The following is a 22,463-nucleotide window of genomic DNA, read 5'->3' as shown; positions in this document are numbered from 1 at the left end:
ATTTAGAATTATTTTTAAAAATTCTCAGATCTCATTGGGCTTTGGATAAACTGTGCACACATGTATCATAGATCAACCCCCACCCGCCACCGTCCATGTGTACTCACTCTGTATAAAAAGGCTGCTGCAATACCACAATCACATTAGGATCAAAATCCATTCAAGGTCAGTACTGTCATGCTTCACTTCACACTTCTTTTATTGGAAATGAAAAAAGAACCACCACAGAACTGTTCACAATGTAACACTGATCATATTTGCTGTACTTTGCACCGTTGACTGTTTTTTGCCCCTGAAACAGGTTCTTTGGATGCTGATATGAATTTGACACAAGTTGACAGCAATGCAACAATAACTTTGAATTACTGGAACACATTTGCCAAAGCTGTTGGCAAGAATGTGACCGTTGTTGTGTTGGGCATCACCATAAACTACATTAATGCCACCATGATCCACACATTCAACAAGTATCATGTGTGTAAAGTAGGCCTGCTACTCTACTTTACCTGTCAAAGAGTTATCATATTTTGTTATCTTTATTATTTTTTTATTTTAAGTTGATTTTTTTGTTTGTTTCCAGCTCAGGTTCCTTTGGTTCGAAGGCTGAGCTTGTCTGCTGTACAAGAATATCATTTAGAAATGCTTGCTTTTGATGTAGACCTTATTACTTTCAATGTTAGCTTATTTTTGGATATTATTTGGGTGTCTCTCTACTAACTCAATAATTCACCTCTATGTGATTTATTGTTTCTGTGAAGCAATACTTAATCTAATTTTAATATGTACATGTTTTTACAGTAACGCTTTCTGAAAAAATGTCTTTTTAAATCAACTGTTGTTTTAACCTCTGCCTTTCTTTAACCTTACTCTAAAGATATATTCAACACTAATAATTAATTATGTCATTTAAATCAGATCTTCAAGTTGAACCCTCGCTACATCCTGTTCATCCACTTGGTGTTTAACGATATCATCCAACTGTCAACCAGCATTTCCCTCTTCATCTTCTCGTACGCATTCCACACCATCCACGTCTCCCTCTGTTTGTTACTCATCTTGCCGGCGATCTTTACCACACAAAACACTCCTCTTAATATAGCTTTTATGGCAGCAGAGTGTTGTGTTTCTGTCTGCATCCCTCTTCGATACAGCTACATATGTACAGTCAAAAGAACATATATTGTAATTGGAATAATCTGGGCAATAAGTTCACTTTCCATTTTGCCAGATCTGTTCATTCTCTTGGCCGTTGAGTCTTCACAGTTCTTACAGTCGAGAGTGGTCTGCAACAGAGATTCTGTGTTTCGGAGCAGCTATAGTGTAAAGAAGAGGGATGCATCCCACACACTGTTTCTGGTGCTAGTTTCGGTCACACTGTTGTACACTTACTGCCAAATTTTGTTTGTGGCTAGATGTGCTGATTCAGATACTAAAAAAGCAAGAAACACCATCCTGATTCATGGGTTTCAGGTGCTGTTGTGCACAACGGTTTATGTGCAACCTCCGTTAATCAAACTCCTGGTATACTTTTTTCCTGAAGGGCTAAGTGACATAAACTTTGCCACTTTTATTATTAACCAAGTTCTCCCTCGCTTAGGAAGTCCTATAATCTATGGATTACGTGACAAGACTTTCAGAAAGTTCTTGAAAAGGCATTTGTGTGCAGTGAACAACCTTCCAAAGATAATACGGTCGTCATAAAACAGCAATACATATCCAACTCATATACTGATTTTAGATGGGAACATATTTTCAGCATGTCATTTTGTATAACCTCTGCTGTTTTCATAGCTGAACTACATTAAAATATTTAGTGTAAATATAATGTTGTTTAACACAACCAAGGAGGAAGTTGAAAGATTACAAACTCTGCACAAAAGCTTATATGCAATATTATAATTCATTTAAAAGTTTTTAATCAGATAACAGGTCTGTGCATGATGTGTGACATATATTTGGGTGTCCTTGGTCACTGCTGGGTCAGGCCTTGGGTAGCACTAGAGACATGGCACTCATTTCTGAATTGACATTTTTTAGAGAATTTTTTTTTAAATGTGGTTTTCCCTCTTTTTACCTCCACACCTGAACTGAGGCTTATTGATGGTTTGGCTCATCAGATTTTTTTATTCTTAAATAAATTTATTACCAAAAAAGTTTTGTGTAAAAAGAAATACTAATGTAATCAAAAATAGGATTATTTATATGTCTTACGATATATGACAACAAAATGGAACAAGAAAAAAAGGAGGTGAAAAAAGAAAGCAAAGCAGCTTCGGCTCCTGGGCAGGATCCGGCTCCAACCAGGGCTGGGCTGGGACAAAAAATCGGCCCGGGCATTTTGACTGGAGACCAACCCACCAGGTATTATAGGAAAAGCCATAAAGCCTTTGAATGAAAACAAACACTGTTGTAACAGGGATGTACACTGTCTTATTGGTATATATGTATGATTTCTATACATTTTGCATCAGATATTATAGATACAGATATTATAAGATTCAAATAATTATGTCTAGATAAAAATGTCTAGCTTTATTTCTTACAGCTAGACATTTTAAATGAGAATAAGAAAGAAAAGTATTTCTTTGTGCCCCCTTTCCTGTTAATGCCCTACCTGCTAGACCCGCCCTGCACAGTTACCAGCTGTCAGCTCCTTAGAAAAGGGTCCAGGTGTTATTTGTCTCACAAACTTCCCTTCAACATTCATGTCACCTAAAAGGTAAACCTGTTTCTCCATCACCTGCAAACATAACATTTTCTGCTAGGTGAGAAATCATCAACATATTACGTTTTCGGCCACCCAACACGTTCCTAAATCACGACATCGGAAAAATGAGGAACTATGAGAACCGTTTGGACTCAATCTACACATGTTTGCTCTTTTTCTTAAAATCACTTGGGAAAACACTATTTAATGTCATTAAAGTGCTAGGGTTACAGATACGGTTAGGTTTAGGGCTGGATCGTCTATTACCGCGGGACCGTCATTACACTGGATTTCATCCAAAACCCAGTGTTGTGCCAAAAAGTGATTGTCTGCCAAAAACTAATTTCCAATGTTTCTGTGTATTTTTTATGTGTAATATCTTTATGTATGTTCGTAAATAGACTTCGGTGAACAGCGTTTACAAAGGGGTTATAAAGAGAATTAAAAAATTATCCATTTTTCAAGTATCTTTACAACTCTGTGTTACTGTAATACATTATAACCAATCAGGTCCTTTATCCCCACTATTGTAATATTTGCTGCCATTTCTGCTGTCCTCTTGGCCACTTACTCTTACAAAAGACATTTTTAATGTTAATGAGATTTTTTTTAACGGCATAAATAAAGGTTATATAAAAGTCACTGCCAAAAACTGATTGCGGCTTCTACTTTGTAGCCCAACAAATTACTTATAGCAGTCTCTGTCAGTGCGCCCCAGGGTGGCTGTGGCTACAATGTAGCTTGCCATCACCAGTGTGTGAATGGGTGGATGACTGGATATGTAAAGCGCTTTGGGGTCCTTAGGGACTAGTAAAGCGCTATATAAATACAGGCCATTTACCATTTAAATACGAGCAATCAGTTTTTGGCAGACAATCATTTTTTCACACAACACCGGCACATACCATAAGAACGCGAACGGTCACCTTTTGCGTTTCTCAGGACGTGACAAAACGTCGGGACATTACACCTCGGGAGTGAGAACGGGCTGGTTCAGCTCTGATGATTCAGTAAGGACATCTTCTGGTTTCATCTTCATGTTTCCCTCTCACCAGGATATCCAAACCGACATCATGACCAGCAGCTTTACAGCTGTGGCTCCAGCAAACATCAGCTGATACTAGAAATTAATATTAAATAAATTCTAACAACAGCTGATCAAGCTTAAACGTGCTGCTGTTGTTTACCGCGACATCCGCTGGTTTCCTCTTTGTGGGAGATAAACAAACAAGAGAGAAAAGCTGATCATTGATCAGTTTCATGACTAGAGTAGCAACAGGAGAGAGAGGGGAGAGAATGAGAGAAGAAGAGGAAGCTGACAGCATAAAGACAGAATAACTCCAGCTTTGTGTCTTTTTTTCCATTCTAGCTGAAATACGGGACAAATCGCGTTCCTTTGCGGCTCAATATGAAACGCATAATATTTTCTCTGAATACGGAACAATTCCATTTTTTACCGGACGTTTGGCATCTCTACTAACTAACCTTATGAATAAAATAAAGTTCACTATCAGTAACATCATAGCACCCACCCAGCTGTATAGAAACTCCGTCATGCTAGCTAGTACGCAGTACGAGTTATTGTAACTGACTGTAAAAAGTCAGCACAGCGAAAATAAACTCCACCTAAACTTGGTTTATATCTGACCCAGATAGACTGCAGGTCATAACTTCTTACATTTCGGGCAGTATGTTCAAAGCTTGTCCACTCTGCGCTGTGATATTTTACACCACTACATCTGACACTTCCTTACATCACTGAGCTTAGCGATGTAAGGCACTAATGTAGCTGCTAGGAAACTTGTTCTTGAGCTAATCTGAAGACTACACGAAGTTTGGAAGTCTGTAGCGATTGACTGCAGAAAGTTGGTGACCTCTGTACTACGGCCTACCACTTCATGACTTATTTGCTGTTGTTTCACATGACTTCCACTTTTAACACTACTAATAGTCGATTATGAAGTATTTCATAGCGAGAAAATTTCATGACTGGATTAAATGAATGACTGGGTTAAATGCGTTAAAGATTTTAATCACACTAATCATAATGGCGTGTTAACACATTCTTGAAGGGGCCCCTTAGTTCCAGTGAAAGGAGCCTTTCATGCTTCAGCATACCAAGACGTTTGGACAATTTCCTGCTCCCAGCTTTGTGGGAACAGTTTGAAGATTTAAAAGTTTGAAGGTGGAACAGTTTGAAGACTCTAAAGAGCTTGAAAACAAAAGCTGGACATCTTTAAGTTGCTTGAAGACGGTTCAACTCTCATCCGAGAAGCTTCTTCATAGACATAGATGGCTTGTAAGTCCTCTGTGAACAACCGTCTTTGAACAGAGGCGGTTGTTTACGACACAAACTGTCTGCCATCTATAATCTAGTTTTGAGATCCCTTCCCAGACGCTGTAATGCCCACTCACATCCTGGGCCTTTTGACCTCAGGAAATCACATGATAGGGTGGGGCCAGGTTTCACAGTCCAGACACTTTTCTTTCTAAGTTCTTTAGACTACCATTAACTGGATGACTGAGAACCTTCACAGACAACAGTTTGAATACATCTTTTTGTTCCAACATGACTGCAGACCAGTGTACAAAGCAAGCTCCATGAGGACATATAAGAGGGAGTTTGGCCCTGACCTGACCGAGTCTTGACCTCAACCTAAAGAACACCTTTGGGATGAATTAGAGCAGTCACCGCTCCAATTCTTCTCATCCAACATCTGTGTCTGACCTCACAAATGCACTTCTGGAAGAAAGATCTAAAATTCCCATAAACACTCCTAAACCTGTGGAAAGCCTTCCCAGTAGTGTTGAGGATGTTTTGCTGCAAAGGGTGGGCTGACATCATGTTAAACTCTGTGTATAACGTGCCCACCCCCAAGTCCCTATATGTATGTGTTATGAGAGTGTGAGTAATGTGGATGTCTAGGTTGCAGAATAAAATTTAGGCACAGGCAGCCAGAAGGGGACAGAGGGGGAGTGCCTCCCCTGCACCCTGGTGACACACCTGCACCCCAAGCAGGTGACCTGCTTGGGGTGTGTGTGTGGGTGTGGTGGAGCGGGAAGAAGGAGGCAGCTGAGGATGGGGAGGGAAGAAAGGGGCCAGCTCCTGGGGCCAGCTCCCCCGCTGACCCCAGGAGGTATCCCAACACTCTGGAACCCACCAGGGCAATGTGGCCTAGGCCCATCCAGACCGGGGCCCACAGCAGCAGCACCACCCCGCCCCACAGAGTCCGGGGCAGCCCACCCGACCCCACCGCAGAGAAAACTGCACCCACCTCATCATCCAATCTTCTCCCAGACTGCACAACACAATAGACACCCAGTTTGAGTCATTCTCCACCTCTCCAATATCTCTCCCCTAAAGATATTGGAGTGAGCTCCTGTAGAGAGGAGACCTCCTGCAAAGATGTGCTTGGACTTCTGAGTTGTGAACACTCAAATCATTGCATGGCTCCGCCCATCAAAAAGTCTGTGCATTCACGAATATATATCGCCCAACGTTCATTATTGGACTGACAATTGTCGGTTGGAAAATTTTTACATATCGTCCAACCCTAGTGTTAACCACAGGGTGCTTAGGTTAAGTAACAATGTAGTTTGTTGTTGTTTTGGTTTAAGTGAAAATGTTTTATGTGTGTGTGTTCATGTGTTGTATATGAGTGTAGACTTGTATATAGTTAATCATGTATGGATCATTTAATGTCGAATTCTGAATATCGATCTGTAAGTAATGAAATTTGAAATAAGGGGGTAGGAACAGGAAAAATGTAATCCCACTCCTTTTCGAGCACACACATTGTATAGACATAGATATATACGTGAAACTTCATTTTTTATAAATTTTGTTTTTTCTTTTTTCCCTTGTTATTTCAGTTATATTACACCCCGGCCTAGGCAACCGGCGTGCAACGCAGGAAAATGAAAATAATGAAAAAACACACGAAAAAACCCCCACTAAGGCTCTCTACCAAAATCCCCAAAACGGAAGTGTCTCAAAACGAAAGTATTTACAAAACCCATTTACAGCTATTTACAACAAACTTTTTATTTACAACACGGGGGAAGATCGCGACCATGACACACTGAAACACAAGGCTTAAATACATAGAAGGATCAATCAGGGAATGGACAACAAGAGGGAAACACAGCTGGGGCAAATTAGACCTGACGAGACAAGGAAACGTAAACTGAACACACTAAGATAACACAGACTTTCAAAGTAAAACAGGAAACACATAACAGTCACGCCAAAACAAAACGCCTAAAACAATACACTGCCAACGCCGAACCGTAACAGCATGTTCTAAAGAAAATCTATCTATATTTTGTCATACTGATGTAAAAGACAAAAAATAATGGGTATTAAGGCCCTTAATGAGCAGGCCTTTTGAATGGAGTCCTTTAATGCATGCACATGGCCTAGGGCCCTGATACACATATAATACAGAGAGATGTTTCAGGTTAGCTGGAGAGCTGGGGTTAGTGGATGTTGTAGCCTAAATGCTGACAATATCCTCTGACTTTTCAAACTTTAAACAAAGACACTAGAGCATGTGTTGGTGTCATGTCAACCTAAGGAGATGGACCATAAGACAAAGCATGATATTGACACATTTGCAGAGATTCTTGTCTCTTCTCTGTGAGCTAGCAAAAGTGCCTAATACACACGTGCATGCACTAATGGGTACGAGCACTCCTACTACTCACAAACATTCAGGCACTGTCTCCCTCTCTCACACATACAGTATAGACACACCTGACGTCATTTGCATATAACCACTATTATAAATTATCAATCACTGGCAAGTGCTACAAGACAGAAGTCAACCATAACCAGGTGAGCACCTATTCTTTGGTGGGTGGGGTTGTTTATAAAAACAATTTATATATTCTTTGAGATTTGTATTGTATTGAATCATTTAGTGTAGTATATTTTATTTTATGTGATCAGCTATATAATAACTCTGATTGTAACACAACCAGGCGCAATTATCAACTATGATTTAAGTTACTGCTTTGAATGAGAATGCTACTATTATCCAGCTCGTTGTGACTAAGTTAATGTTATAGGACAAACATGTGGAGTTTTTTCTTTAATGAAAATGTCTTATTGCAGTTCACACTTAACTAAAGCAGAGTTTAGTGCAGAAAAGCATAGTTTGTTGTAAACTGGAGCAGAAAGGTTTTTGAACTTTATAAAATTGATGAGAATAAATAACTTATGGTGAATTACATTGCAGAAAATGCATTTTCTGAAATGTAAATTATTTGCTTATGCAAAATGAATTATTTTTGATTCTTGGATATGGTGTTTTATGGTTGGTGTAATAGTGTTGCAGAATATTTAAGATTTCTAAGATTATTATTAATCAGATAAGGAATGCTCATAGATATCAACACTTTGCCGTGTTTTTAAAGTTAACACCTTCTGTGTTACAACCTGCCATAACAATCAATGATGTCTACAGGTTTTTTGGCCAACTCAAGAACCTTTCAAATGCTGCCATGAATTTGACAACAGTTATGTATCGGGACCCGTTAAACATAGCTATTGTCAAGAATGTGATAACTGTGGTCCTCAGTATCGCCATCATCTATGTCAACGGCACCTTGCTGCACACATTCAAAAAACATGAGGTCTGTATCCTGCTCATAAATTTTGCATCTATTTATTACATCCATTTAGAACTACATACTAGACGACAGAATGTGATATGTTCTGCACGGTGAACATTCCATCGCGCAAAGAGACGTTGGAGTGACGTCTTTTAAGTGATATTTTTGGACGTCCAAGTTTGGTCACTGGAGCAGTTGTTTTTTATCCACCGTTCAATGTTTAGTGGAATAATTCACCTTTCATGTTCTAAATCCTGTCCTTCTCTTCAGGTTTTCAACACAAATCCTCGTTACATCCTGTACATTCATCTGGTAATCAATGATATCCTCCTGCTCATCATGTTCACCCTCCTTCAAGTTCTCAGTTACGCCATTTTCACTCTTCATGTGCCCTTCTGTATTATTTTGCTAGTGATTGCGATAATTTCCAGCCTTAACACTCCAATGACCCTCGCTGTGATGGCAGTAGAGTGTTATGTTGCCATATGCTTCCCTCTCCAGCACTCACAGATCTGTACAGTCAAAAATGTAACCGTTGTGATCACAGTGATATGGGTGCTAAGTTCACTTACAATTCTGCCAGATTTATTCACCATCTTGGCCACAGAATCCAGAGATTTCTTTCATTCAAGAGTCTTCTGCCTTTGGAAAACAACTTTCAGACCTCCTGAGCTAGAAAAGAAGAAAGATATATCCAACATTGTATTTCTGGTTATTGTTTGGCTCATCCTTGTCTACACATATTTCAGAATTCTTTTCGCTGCACAGGCAGCTGCTGCAAACGCCAGGAAAGCAAGAAACACTGTACTGCTGCACGGCTTCCAGCTGCTGCTGTGCATGCTCAACTACGTGCATGATTTGCTGCTCAATGGTTTGACATCCTTGTTTCCAAGTGGAGTACTGACTATTCGCTACACAGTCTCAATACTAATACATGTTTTGCCTCGAATCATCAGTCCAATTATTTATGGGATACGAGATAAGATGTTCAGAAAGTACCTGAAAAAATACTTGTTTCATACAAAAAATGCTAATGCTTTTGTACACAGGTAACCCAGACAAGACAGACATTGTTGACGTTACACATTTATCAATTTCTCTTAATTTTATTACCATTTTCTTTTAGATACAGGCTAAGTAGAAGTAATGGGAGTAGTGAAATTCACTTTATGTTTCTCATATCATACAATTTTTTTGATCTTTCTAAACTCTCATTCACAGTGAAACAGTGTTCTGTTAGTCTCTGCATTTTGAAGCTGTAGGCAGAAATACTGTAACTTCCTGTTTGTATCACAAAGGAGAAAACTGCAGTAACCTAACCTACAGCAAATAAAAACATATTTTCATGAGTTTTCAGAATTTGGTGTTATTGGATTCATTTTTGGTGCTCAGTGTTTAGTGTAATATGTTCCAAAGTAAGATGCTACTTCATTGACAGTCCATTTTTCCATAAAGCATTACTGTGCTAAATTGAAAAATGGTATAACAGTTTTGTTGTTACTTATGTAAGACAGGTTCTCCAATTATGTGCATGATGGGAAAATAATCAAATGAGCCTTTTTCCTGCAAACATTTTGCTACCATTGGCTCACTAATGGATTTTATGTGGTGGTTTATGTGGAGGGAAATTTTGAAATTGCAGAGCAGGATACTTTATATAGTACTGTTAATTAGTAATTATTGCTTTTGGCTTCCTGTAAGCTACATTAGTGCTTGAACTTGCAGTGATGAAGTGAATGAAGAACACCACTGAACTGATCTGAATGGACTGGCTCATTGTCAGTGATCTGATCCAGCTTTTCAGTTTTCACTTGTGTTATTTGGTATCATACTTGAATTTTTCGTGACATGGGGTATTCGTAAGTCAGGGTTCCACTGTATTTAAGAATATTTTGTGTTTTTTTTTTATTTATGTGTGCTCAAATGGAATAATATGGTAATAATAATACATTTGTCTTAAATTATGGATGCTGTGTCGGTCGCGAACGAAGTGGCTCTTAGAGCCGGATCTTTGAAGTGAACGACACGAGCCGGCTCCTTATCGCCAGCCGTGGGTTTTTTTTTTCTTTCTCTCTCCCTCTCTCTCACTCTTTTTTTCTGCTTCACTCAGCACACGAGCCTTGTGCTTTGTGCTGGGAAGAGGGGGGAGGGGTGGAATTTACACTCGCAGTAGCACAGGAACAGAGCAGGCGAGAGAGAGAGAGAGAAAGAGAGCCAGGGACAACAACGTCACATTAGAAAGGTATAGTAATCACAGTTGTGGATGTTAAAAGATTCACAAAGTTTATTCATGCAGGCCCATATGACAGAGAATGTGCATCTTCATTTTGTTTTCATATTTTCATTTATATGTAATTGTGTTGTGGTTTGCAGTGTTTTGTGTTGTTTTACTTAAAATTTGTTTAAAAGGAAAAAGCTAAAAATTTAAATAGCTAAAAGTTGAACTGCGAATAGTTGGTTTTTGTAATATATGATTTATTTATTACATTTCATGTGGAGAGAATAAATAAAAGTAGATTTACGGTGGCCCCTAGAGACAAAGCATGTACAAACTCCAAAACACGTACAAAACACAACAGAAGTGCTCCAGGATGCAGGCAAAGTGTTGAGCTTTTGTTACCTAGTGGCTACACAAGCAAGCAATTACCAACGACCGGATTTGGTGTGTGGTAGTAACAGGTAAATGAACATTTTTTTAAATGATTTGAATATATATGAGTGGTATATATACAAACACCCAGCACGCCCCTGTGGCCGGTTTATCCTTCAAGCTCGGGTCCTCTACCAGAGCCCTGGGAGCTTGAGGGTTCTGCGCAGTATCTTAGCTGTTCCCAGGACTGCGCTCTTCTGGACAGAGATCTCCGATGTTATTCCCGGGATCTGCTGGAGCCACTCGCCTAGCTTGGGAGTCACCGCACCTAGTGCTCCGATTACCACGGGGACCACCGTTACCTTCACGCTCCACATCCTCTCGAACTCTTCTGTGAGCCCTTGGTATTTCTCCAGCTTCTCGTGTTCCTTCTTCCTGATATTGCTGTCATTCGGAACCGCTACATCGATCACTACGGCCGTCTTCTTCTGTTTGTCTACCACCACTATGTCCGGTTGGTTAGCCACCACCATTTTGTCCGTCTGTATCTGGAAGTCCCACAGGATCTTAGCTCGGTCATTCTCCACCACCCTTGGGGGCATCTCCCATTTTGACCTCGGGACTTCCAGGTTATACTCGGCACAGATGTTCCTGTACACTATGCCGGCCACTTGGTTATGGCGTTCCATGTATGCCTTGCCTGCTAGCATCTTGCACCCTGCTGTTATGTGCTGGATTGTCTCTGGGGCATCTTTACACAGCCTGCACCTGGGGTCTTGCCTGGTGTGATAGACCCCAGCCTCTATGGATCTTGTACTCAGAGCTTGTTCTTGTGCTGCCATGATTAGTGCCTCTGTGCTGTCTTTCAGTCCAGCTTTGTCCAGCCACTGGTAGGATTTCTGGATATCAGCCACCTCCTCTATCTGCCGGTGGTACATACCATGCAGGGGCCTGTCCTTCCATGATGGTTCCTCGTCTCCCTCCTCTTTCTTGGGTTTCTGCTGCCTGAGGTATTCACTGAGCACTCGGTCAGTTGGGGCCATCTTCCCAATGTATTCTTGGGTGTTCGTTGTCTCATCCTGGACTGTGGTGCTGACACTCACCAGTCCCCGGCCCCCTTCCTTCCGCTTATCGTACAGCCTCAGGGTGCTGGACTTGGGGTGAAACCCTCCATGCATGGTAAGGAGCTTTCTTGTCTTTATGTCAGTGGCTTCTATCTCCTCCTTTGGCCAGCCTATTACCCCAGCAGGGTACCTGATCACGGGCAGGGCGTAGGTGTTGATGGCCCGGATCTTGTTCTTACCATTCAGCTGACTCCTCAGGACTTGCCTGACCCTCTGCAGGTACTTGGTGGTTGCAGCCTTTCTAGCGGCCTCTTCATGGTTCCCATTTGCCTGCGGGATCCCCAGGTACTTGTAACTGTCCTCTATGTCTGCAATGTTGCCTTCTGGTAGTTCAATCCCCTCAGTTCTGACTACCTTCCCTCTCTTTGTTACCATTCGACTACACTTCTCCAGTCCAAACGACATTCCAATGTCATTGCTGTATAGCCTGGTAGTGTGGATCAGTGAATCAATGTCTCGTTCACTCTTGGCATACAGCTTGATGTCATCCATGTACAGGAGGTGGCTGACAACTGCTCCGTTCCGTAGTCGGTATCCGTAGCCAGTCTTGTTAATGATCTCACTGAGGGGGTTCAGGCCTATGCAGAACAGCAGTGGGGACAGAGCATCTCCTTGGTAGATCCCGCACTTCAATTCAATTCAATTCAATTTTATTTATATAGCGCCAAATCACAACAAAAGTCGCCTCAAGGCGCTTCATACTCAAGGCGCTTCACTTGATGGTGACTTGTGCTATGGGCTTGGAGTTGGCCTCTAGTGTTGTACGCCACATCCCCATTGAGTTCCTGATGAAGGCTCTTAGGGTCCTGTTGATCTTGTACAATTCTAAGCATTCCAGTATCCAGCTGTGGGGCATTGAGTCATAGGCCTTCTTGTAATCAATCCAGGCATTGCACAGGTTGGTCAGTCTTGCAGTCTTGGCTGACTGTTCTGTCTACCAGTAGCTGGTGTTTTGCGCCTCTGGTATTCTTGCCAATCCCTTTCTGTGCCCCACTCATGTATTGACCCATGTGCCTGTTCATCTTAGCTGATATGATGCCTGACAGGAGCTTCCATGTAGTACTGAGGCAGGTTATTGGTCGGTAGTTGGATGGGACCGGTCCCTTCTTGGGGTCCTTGGGGATCAGGACCGTTCGACCTTCGGTTAGCCATTCCGGGTGTCTCTCGTTAACTAGCGGCTGGTTCATTTGTGCTTGAAGACGCTCGTGGAGTGCAGTCAGCTTCTTCAGCCAGTAGGCGTGAACCATGTCGGGCCCTGGTGCTGTCCAGCTCTTCATACTGGAGACCCTTTCTTGGATATCTGCCACTGTGATGGTTACTGGACCCTGTTCAGGGAGGTCGCTATGGTCTGCCCTCAGATCCACTAGCCACTGAGCATTGCCATTATGGGTTGTGTCCTTCTCCCATATGCTCTTCCAGTATTGCTCCGTCTCCAGCCTTGGTGGTGCTGTTCTCTTATTGTTCCCTTGCCACTGAGAGTACACCTTTGCTGGTTCTGTGGAGAACAGCTGGTTTATTCTCCTGCCTTCTATCGCTCTGGTGTACCTCCTCAAGCGGCTGGCCAAGGCTGTGAGTCTTTGCTTGGCAGTTTCCAAGGCCTCAGGTATGGACAGTTTGCTGTATTTCTTAGGCACCTTCTTTGTCACACCTTCTACAACTCCGTTAGTTGGCTAACCTCCCTACGTGCTACTTTGATCTTGCCCTCTAGCCTCCTTCTCCATGGAGGGTACTGCCCCTTGTGGCTGTTCAACTTGTAGCCAAGCATCTCACTGATCACTGCTGCCGTATTGTACATCAGCTTGTTAGTGTCAGTAATCGTGGTTGTAGGTATCATCTGTAGTGCTGCATTAACATCATCTAGCAGACCTTCTGAGGGTACTTCACGTAATCTTGGTAACCAGCTACGGGGGATCCAGGTTTCAAGCTTGGCCATGATCCTATTTTTCAGGTCAGTTCCTCTCGCACTCAACGATCCTTCTCCTATCGCACTTGGGGCTATGTACCCAATCTCGGGTAGGGGTGATGATATCTCCCCCCTGACCTGGCATCCTGACTCCTTGCCGTAGCATTTATGTTGTACCTTGTCAATCTCTAGCTGTGATAGCAGTCCCTTCTTTCGAATGTTGGAACACTGAGCTACTAGTTGTTTCGCCGTCATTGTTGATGTTGGGTATCGAAGAATCCATAGGTCCCTCATCCTATTCGTGTAGCCCCTTCTGCCAGGGTTACTTGCGTAGTAGCATTCCAACAACGCCCTGTTTTCGTCTCTTGCCCACCGATGCCGTCTTGTTCCAGTAGCCCACTTGTCGTCAGGGTGCCCTGGTTCCTCAACACCTGACGCAGACCTTGTTGATCCGGGCGACGTCCGAGCCGGCATGCCTTCATATTTATCTGTCTCGCTCATGTCTGCGGTAGGCTCACTAAGCATAGGGGGTCTAGCCTTAGGACCCTTACTGGATACAGACACCCCAGGCAGGAATCGAACTTGCGATCCTCTGCTCCAAAGGCGTGTGTGTATATATATATATATATATATGAATGAGCTGGCTCTTTTCAGTGAGCCAAGCCAAAAGAGACGGTTCTCTAAAAAGAGCCGGAAATCCCATCACTAGTCTTTTTTTTTTTTTTTTTGACATCAGAAACAGCAGCATGTGACATCACGTGATGGCGGAGCTTCAGTTCATCCTTTGTCATCTTTTTTTTTTTTTTTTTTTTTAAATAGGACAGGGGGAAAGAATGAAAGAAAGAGGGGGAGAGAAAGAAAGAAAACCAAAGGGGAGAAGAGACGGTGAGAAGGGGGGGAAGAGAGAAAAAACAAACAAACAAACAAACAAACAAAAAAAAACAACTCCTGGGTCACCTGTATGGAGAAAAAAAACCAAACAAACAGAGGAGACAGCAAACAACAAAGAGCAACATAATAATAGAAGAAAAAAAGCACCATCACAATAAACTAGCTAGTCATAGATATCAATAGTTACTAAATAATAGACGATATTGTTCAGCACGCAAGATAGACAGCGCACAGTGTGCTTTGAGGCAGCAGCCAAGAAAGCTTTAGTCCGCGTCTGTGAATACCCATGTGTACACCTGTGTGCATACCTGTGTGGATCAGCATGCTTGCATTCCAAAGATTTCTCCATGTAATGATCTGTTAGGGAGTGTGGGGAGCCACAGCCCCGTCCTTTATGGTATCAAGCGGGTATGGAGGAGATCAAAACTCCAGACATCCAGAGGCCCCCAGAACACAAGAGACCAAGGAAGACCCACAGAGGGGCAGCTGCGCCACTGTCCCAGTAAGAGCTAAGGAGAGTCCCAGATGAGGGCTCACTCAGCAGCCGCGGAGCAGAAGCCAGGGGGAGTTGCAGTGATGCGCCCGTGGGCTCCGCCGGCAGCCAGCTGTGCCTGAGTGACCGAGCCCCAGGCCGAGAGGCCGGGGGCACCCCACCTCCGAAATGGCCCGAGCGAGCCCCAATAAGCGGCCGCCAAGGAGTGAGCCGGTGTGTACCCGGACGCCCACCCCCAGATACAAAGAACCACCAACGCACCGACACCTGAGGGAGTCCGCCACCGGCAGGGGAAGTGGTGGTGGGTGGAGATAGGCCTCCAAACCTTGGAAGGCCCGAGATGTCCCCAGAGAGGTGGCGTCTGATACCCAACCTGACATATAGACACAGACATACAGGCACACACAGACACAAACATCCATTCCCACCCTCATGCTCTCATATGCACTTACACCACACTCAACCGACGTGGAGACAGACATAAAGAGACACTGTATACACGATCACACTCCCCAAGCGTACTCTACAAACCGGGTCTAGGTACCCCTGCCCCTGGAGGGGGGCAGGGGTACCTAGTCTTTAATAGATTTTGATATAATACTGTTCAAACATGATCTCAGATTCCAAAGTGAAAAACATAACATGCTGCAAGTGTGTTGACCAAAAATTATTTTCAAGAACATATATCTTTAAAAATAATTTAAGTATGAAGCTATAGTTTCATAGCAAATATTACATATGTCCAAAATTTTGAATGTAATTTTTTTAAACCCATCAGAAATGATTGTGCAGAAATTGTTCTGAAAATTTGATGATTTGCAGTGGTGTGAAAAATAGTTTGCCCCCTTTTGCATACATTTAATTCAATTCAATTTTGCCTCAAGGTGCTTTGAATTCTAATGTAAACACTCTACAATAATAAAAAGACAACAGCGCAAACCCCACAAATCATATGACCCCCTATGAGCTAGCAACAGGAAGAAACCTCCAGCAGAACCAGGCTCAGGAAGGGACGGTACACATTGTTTAATATGTGCATTGAAGGACATTTCGTGGTCAAAAATGACTCCAAAGTTCCTCACAGTGTCTCTGGAGACCAAGGTAATGCCATCCAGAGTAGATATCTGGTTAGACACCATATTTCCAAGATTTTTAGGCCTGAGTACAATAACCCCAGTTTCATCTGAATTTAGAAGTAAAAAATGAGAGGCCATCCATGTCATTTTGTCTTTAGGCCATTCCTTAGGTTTAACAAATTGGTGTGCGTTATCTGGCTTCATGCATAGATAAACTGCATAGCAGTGAAAATAGATGCTACGCCCTGTAATGACATTGCCTAAAATAATCATGTATAAAGTAAACAGAACTAGACCTACCACAGAACCCCGTGGAACTCCATAATCAGCCTAAGTGTATGAAGTGGAGTCTGCAAATACATGAACAAATTGGACTCTATGAGATAGATAGGATTCAAACCACTGCAACAGAATCTCTTTAATACCTCCAGCACGATCACAAATTTAAATATTAGAAAAAAATCTTACTAGTAAACACAAGTAAAATATACTAACCTTAACCCTAACCCTAAAAAGTGGATTGTAAAGAGCTGAAGCAGTATTTAAAATGTTTTCATTCACATTTGTGAATTTGCTAAGTTTTATCTAAACGCGTTCATGAGTCACACCTCACATAATGGGGCAACAGTTTGAGGCCTTCACTAAACTACACTCTCACCAAACTCTCTCACACACACAAAGGCCTTTGCTATTACTTGACTACCCTGTATTAGTAGCTGACCTGCTAGACAGATGTATGACATGTGAGATGGTAACCACCTGAGTGCCTCTTCTGTGTTTTCTTGCATATAAATTCATAATATAATATTTTGCCTGTATAACAACTATTACTTCAGTTAAAACTTCATGTTTAGAAATGAACATTGTCTGGATCTTCTTCTCTTTACTCTTATGAAATGAGAGATATATGTGTGAACTTAAAAATGTATGCATATAAAATCACTTACAAATCGAGCTTGAGTGAGAATAGAAGTTGTTTCTCACAGCAGACATGTTGAAAATAACAACTGAAGACCAAGGTTAAATTAGCAGCTTCAATTTAGTGTTTAGTCTATGGTGTACCATTTTTCTCCCTTTGTTTTCCCCTATGCCGATAAATGAGTAAGTTTAAAAAAATGATACGGTAGCATGGTGGCAGCACATGGCAGCATGGTAGTTTAGTGGTTAGCATTGTTACCTCACAGCAAGAAAGTCCTGAGTTCAGTTCTAACATCTGTGTGGAGTTTTCATGTTTTCCCTGTGTGTCCCTGTTTTAGTGTTAATTGATTCAAAATTGGAAATAGGGCAACCTTTTGCACTAATGTGAGTGTTGTCTGTCTCTGCGTGTTAGCCCTGTAACAGACTGGTGGCCTGTTCAGGGTGTGCCCTGCCCTGAAGACAGCTGGGATAGGCTCCAACGCCCCATGACCCTGAATAGGATGAGAGGATGGATGGACATGGTCCATAAGAAGTGTGATGCATTTAAAATAATGGTCATCATCAATCACCAGAAAATGAGAAAACTAGTTTATGGTAGGCATTACAGTGTAAGACAAAACTATGTAATAAACATATTATCAAAATTATATTTGTAAATTGATTTAAAAGCCATAGATTGTTTTGTGATAATAATATTTATGAGAGGACAAACAATGTCAGTATTAAAGTTTTCTCTGTTATATATTCCCTGAGAAGTGACATGCTGATGAATAATGTCAGGAGCAGAGATGGGCAGTAACGCGTTACTTGTAACGCGTTACTGTAATCTGATTACTTTTTTCAAGTAACGAGTAAAGTAAGGGATTACTATTGCAAAATCGGTAATTAGATTACCGTTACTTTCCCGTAGGAACGCTGCGTTACTGCGTTACTAAAACCGTGATTTTTTTTGCGAGAATGTCTCATGACAATGACGTAAGCAAGTGCTATGTTGGTGACAGCAGCTGTGTGCAGATCAACAATGGATAATATATCGAGTGCGGGAGAGAGTATGAGCGTGCAGCGTTTAAAGTGTGGAAGTACTGACCTTACTTTGAGTTTGATTCCATAAAAAGTGACAAAAACATTAGCGTCCATCGTGCATGGGAAGAAAACTTCTTTTTACAGCGAAAAAAACCCCTAAACTTCCGAGCAAGCACCGAGTAGCTACGACGTGATGGGAAACTCACAGAGACACTCGCGCGGATTCTTCAACTGACCGCAGCACACCTGCACCAGGGTAACCCTCCGCCTACCCTGCTCCTGCTTTACAGGTGAAAATAGAGCAAAAGGACCGCTGAGTCTTTGACTTTATTTATTTTCTGCTGTGTTTTACTTGCATCTGTTTGAAAGAGTGAGTGAAAACACAAAAAATATTTTATTTTATGTGCTGGAATGTGTAGAAAATAGGTTTAAATGTTAAACTAATTTATTCAAGTCAGAGAATGTTGCATATAATTAAATGTTTTGCTTGATGCATAAAGTTAAAAGATTAAAACTAATAAAACAAGTTTTAAAAAGAGACTTTTCCATTTGATTACATTTTGTATGATGGATTATGTAGAAAAAGTAGAATTGGGCTGAAAGATCTATCACTTTATCACCTCTTCAGGTTGTAAATCGGGTTTTTAAAAAGTAACTAAGTAACTAAGTAATTAATTACTTTTGAAAATAAGTAATCAGTAAAGTAACGGGATTACTTTTTGGGGAAGTAATCAGTAATTAGTTACTGATTACTTTTTTCAAGTAACTTGACCAACACTGGTCAGGAGTGTGTCTCTGACTTCTGAATCCCAACTGGAAGCTGGTTCCACAGAAGAGGGGCCTGAAAGCTGAAGGCTCTGCCTCCCATTCTAATTTTTACCTCCGTCCACATATGTGGACATCACATTTTGGGTTATTTAGATTTAGACCAAAATCCTCAATTTTGCTCTGCAAGGGCCTGATATCCAGGACATTATACTGCTACTGTTCTATCAAAATTTTAAACAAATATCCTCAGATGTGGCTCATATTATTTCTTAAAAACAAAAATAAGGTAGAAAAAAAATAAAGCTGGTAATTCTTTGTTTATACATTTCTCCGGCTCCAATCAGCCCAAATATCAAAGAGAAATTAAAAATGCATGCCTTGGAGGTTAAAATACTCCAGGAATCACAAGAGAACCCAGCCAGCCTCGAGTTTCGTTAGCTGGGGGTTTTGTGATGTGCTTTTTTGTTTAGGGCTGTAGGGAACCAGCCCTTAGAGGGGGGGTACTGTCACGGTTCTTGTTCACGGTATTTTGAGTTTATTATGTTTTGGTTTAATTTTGTATCATGGATTGTTTTCTTGTTCTCTTGTTGTGGTTGTGATTAGTATTATTATTAGAGTTTCATGTTTCTGTTATCCATGTTTTAGGAATTGTGGTTTCATGTATAGTTCAGTTCCATGTGTCATTTTCTGTCTCTCTGTGTTGAGTCCGTGTCTCTGAGTTGTGATTCATGTTTCCTGTTTTATTGTGAAAGTCTTTGTCTTATGTTAATGTGTGCAACTTTGTTCCCTCTGTCTCGTTAGCCCTGATCTCTCCCAGCTGTGTCTCCCTCCTGTTGCCGATTCCCCCGTTGCTACCCTGTGTGTATAAAAGCCCTGTGTTTTCCCATGCTCGGTGTCGCGTTGTACCATCAGATTATGCCTGTGTGTTTTTTGGTCTCAGTGTTCAGGCCTCACTTCATGTTTTGTTTTCTTGCCAGCAATAAAGCTGAGGTTTTTGAGTTGCATTCCGTCTTCCGAGTCCTGCATTTGAATCCTCATCTCCGCCTGCCCGCACACAGAGCCCTGACAAAAACCCACTGCATGTGGGGAAGAAACAAAACAAATAAGAATTTAAAAGAAAGTATAAGTTTAAGAGATTAAGACCTAAAAAACACTCAATGATGAGCAAAACTGAAAACACGTCATAGGTGAGGAATTATGAATTTAGGACCCGTTTTAAAGTCCTTTTATTGGTTTTTAAACCTCTAAATGGTCTGGCACCTGTTTATTTGTCTGACTTGTTGAAGCCCCACGTCCCCACTCGTTCCCTTCGGTCAGCTGAGCAGTTGCTGCTTTCGGCCCCAAAGTCTTGGCTGAAACTTGGAGGAGACCGAACGTTCTCTGTTGCAGCGCCGATGCTTTGGAATAACCTTCCTCTCCATATTAGACAGGCTACATCAGTGCCAGTTTTAAGTCTTTATTAAATATCATTAAATATAAATAAAACTAAAGCAATGTTTTTCGGTAATTTAAAATATAATATAGAATTAACAATTATCATTGAAGGTGTACCAATTGATAATGTGAGTGAAAACAAATTTTTGGGAGTTGTAATTGATAACAAAATTTCATGGAAACCCCACGTCAGACACATAAAAAACAAAATTTCCAGAAGCATCGCAGTTTTGAACAAAGTGAAACCATACCTTGATAAAGATGCACTTCGTACTCTGTACTGTACCCTGGTTCTTCCATATTTTATATATTGTGTGGAAGTGTGGGGAAACACATATAAAAATACAACTAATCCATTAGTCACAGTATAGAAACGAGCACTGCGTATTATTCACAAGGCTGGTTATCTAGATCATACTCACAAACTCTTTCTTCAGGCAAAGTTACTTCAATTCCAGGATCTGGTTAATTACAATACATCTATAATCTTATACAAAGCCTTTAATAAATTTCTCCCTGCAAATTTACAAACTATATTTGAAATTCGAGAAAGGGTTTATAATGTGAGAGGCTTTGGAGAATTCAAATTACCCAGAACTCGAACAACCCGTAAAGGTTTTTGTGTGTCTGTATGTGGTGTGAAACTCTGGAACAGTCTGAGTTTACAATTGAAACAATGCAAAAATATTCATAGATTTTAATTTCTCTACAAACAGTTGGTCTGGTCACAGTATACTCAATGATGGTTTTAGTGTGCTCTGTAATGTCTGTTCTCTTACCATTGCTGGTATGGATTCCAAAAAAAAAGAAAGTGTGTGCGTATGTATGTACATGTACATGTATATGTATGTGTGTTTGTCACTATGTAATTAGTATTGCTTGTTACCTGTGGTAACGCAATTTATAATTAATATATATTCTGTATTCAGTTATGAAGGTTCTATTTGTTGTTGCGAGCTGCCGTTGAGATGCTTGCATGTGCCCGGGGCTGTTGATGGTTTATTTGGTTGCAACGATGAGCGTAGCTGCGGGAAGCTTATTGTTTTTTGTTGATGAGTGAGTATAGGGGTGGGATTTAATAAGTTTTCTTCGTCCCACTCCTTGTCAGGTAATTTTTGTTTTTTGTTTTGTGCACTTTATGTTCAATATATGTATTTTTGTTGTGCCTGAAATGAACAAATAAATGAATGAATGAATGAATGAATGAATGAATGAATGAATGAATTTGAAACGCGTAACATTTTCTCTGAATACGGAACAATTCCATTTTTTACCGGACGTTTGGCAACTCTACTAACTAACCTTATGAATAAAACAGAGTTCACTATCAGTGACATCATAGCACCCAGCTGTATAGAAACTCCGTCATGCTAGCTAGTACGCAGTACGAGTTATTGTAACTGACTGTAAAAAGTCAGCACAGCGAAAATAAACTCCACCTAAACTTGGTTTATATCTGACCCAGATAGACTGCAGGTCATAACTTCTTACATTTCGGGCAGTATGTTCAAAGCTTGTCCACTCTGCGCTGTGATATTTTACACCACTACATCTGACACTTCCTTACATCACTGAGCTTAGCGATGTAAGGCACTAATGTAGCTGCTAGGAAACTTGTTCTTGAGCTAATCTGAAGACTACACGAAGTTTGGAAGTCTGTAGCGATTGACTGCAGAAAGTTGGTGACCTCTGTACTACGGCCTACCACTTCATGACTTATTTGCTGTTGTTTCACATGACTTCCACTTTTAACACTACTAATAGTCGATTATGAAGTATTTCATAGCGAGAAAATTTCATGACTGGATTAAATGAATGACTGGATTAAATGAATGACTGGGTTAAATGCGTTAAAGATTTTAATCACACTAATCATAATGGCGTGTTAACACATTCTTGAAAGGGCCCCTTAGTTCCAGT

General features: G+C 41.1%; 2 protein-coding genes across 2 annotated transcripts; both read left to right on the top strand.

Moving 5' to 3' along the window:
• The first annotated feature begins 318 nt into the window (after window positions 1-318).
• On the top strand, window positions 319-1,701 carry LOC147331395 (odorant receptor 131-2-like). Its single transcript, XM_086294105.1, has 2 exons — window positions 319-474; window positions 916-1,701. Exons 1-2 carry the CDS (start codon window positions 319-321, stop codon window positions 1,699-1,701), a joined length of 942 nt encoding a protein of 313 aa, XP_086150231.1.
• A 6,838-nt stretch (window positions 1,702-8,539) lies between these two features.
• LOC147331394 (odorant receptor 131-2-like) lies at window positions 8,540-9,376 on the top strand. The gene has a single exon (XM_086294346.1). The coding sequence runs from the start codon at window positions 8,540-8,542 to the stop codon at window positions 9,374-9,376; it is 837 nt and encodes a 278-aa protein (XP_086150472.1).
• The last annotated feature ends 13,087 nt before the right edge of the window (window positions 9,377-22,463 follow it).

The sequence above is a fragment of the Aulonocara sp. 'chitande type north' Nkhata Bay genome, linkage group LG5 (assembly GCF_057382095.1).
Source record: "Aulonocara sp. 'chitande type north' Nkhata Bay isolate Kocher_YH1m ecotype deep benthic linkage group LG5, A_spYH_male_GT1.1, whole genome shotgun sequence".
In the NCBI taxonomy this organism is placed as follows: Eukaryota; Metazoa; Chordata; class Actinopteri; order Cichliformes; family Cichlidae; genus Aulonocara; species Aulonocara sp. 'chitande type north' Nkhata Bay.
Note: the sequence above shows the minus strand (reverse complement) of the source record. Positions and strands in the feature narration are given on the sequence as shown.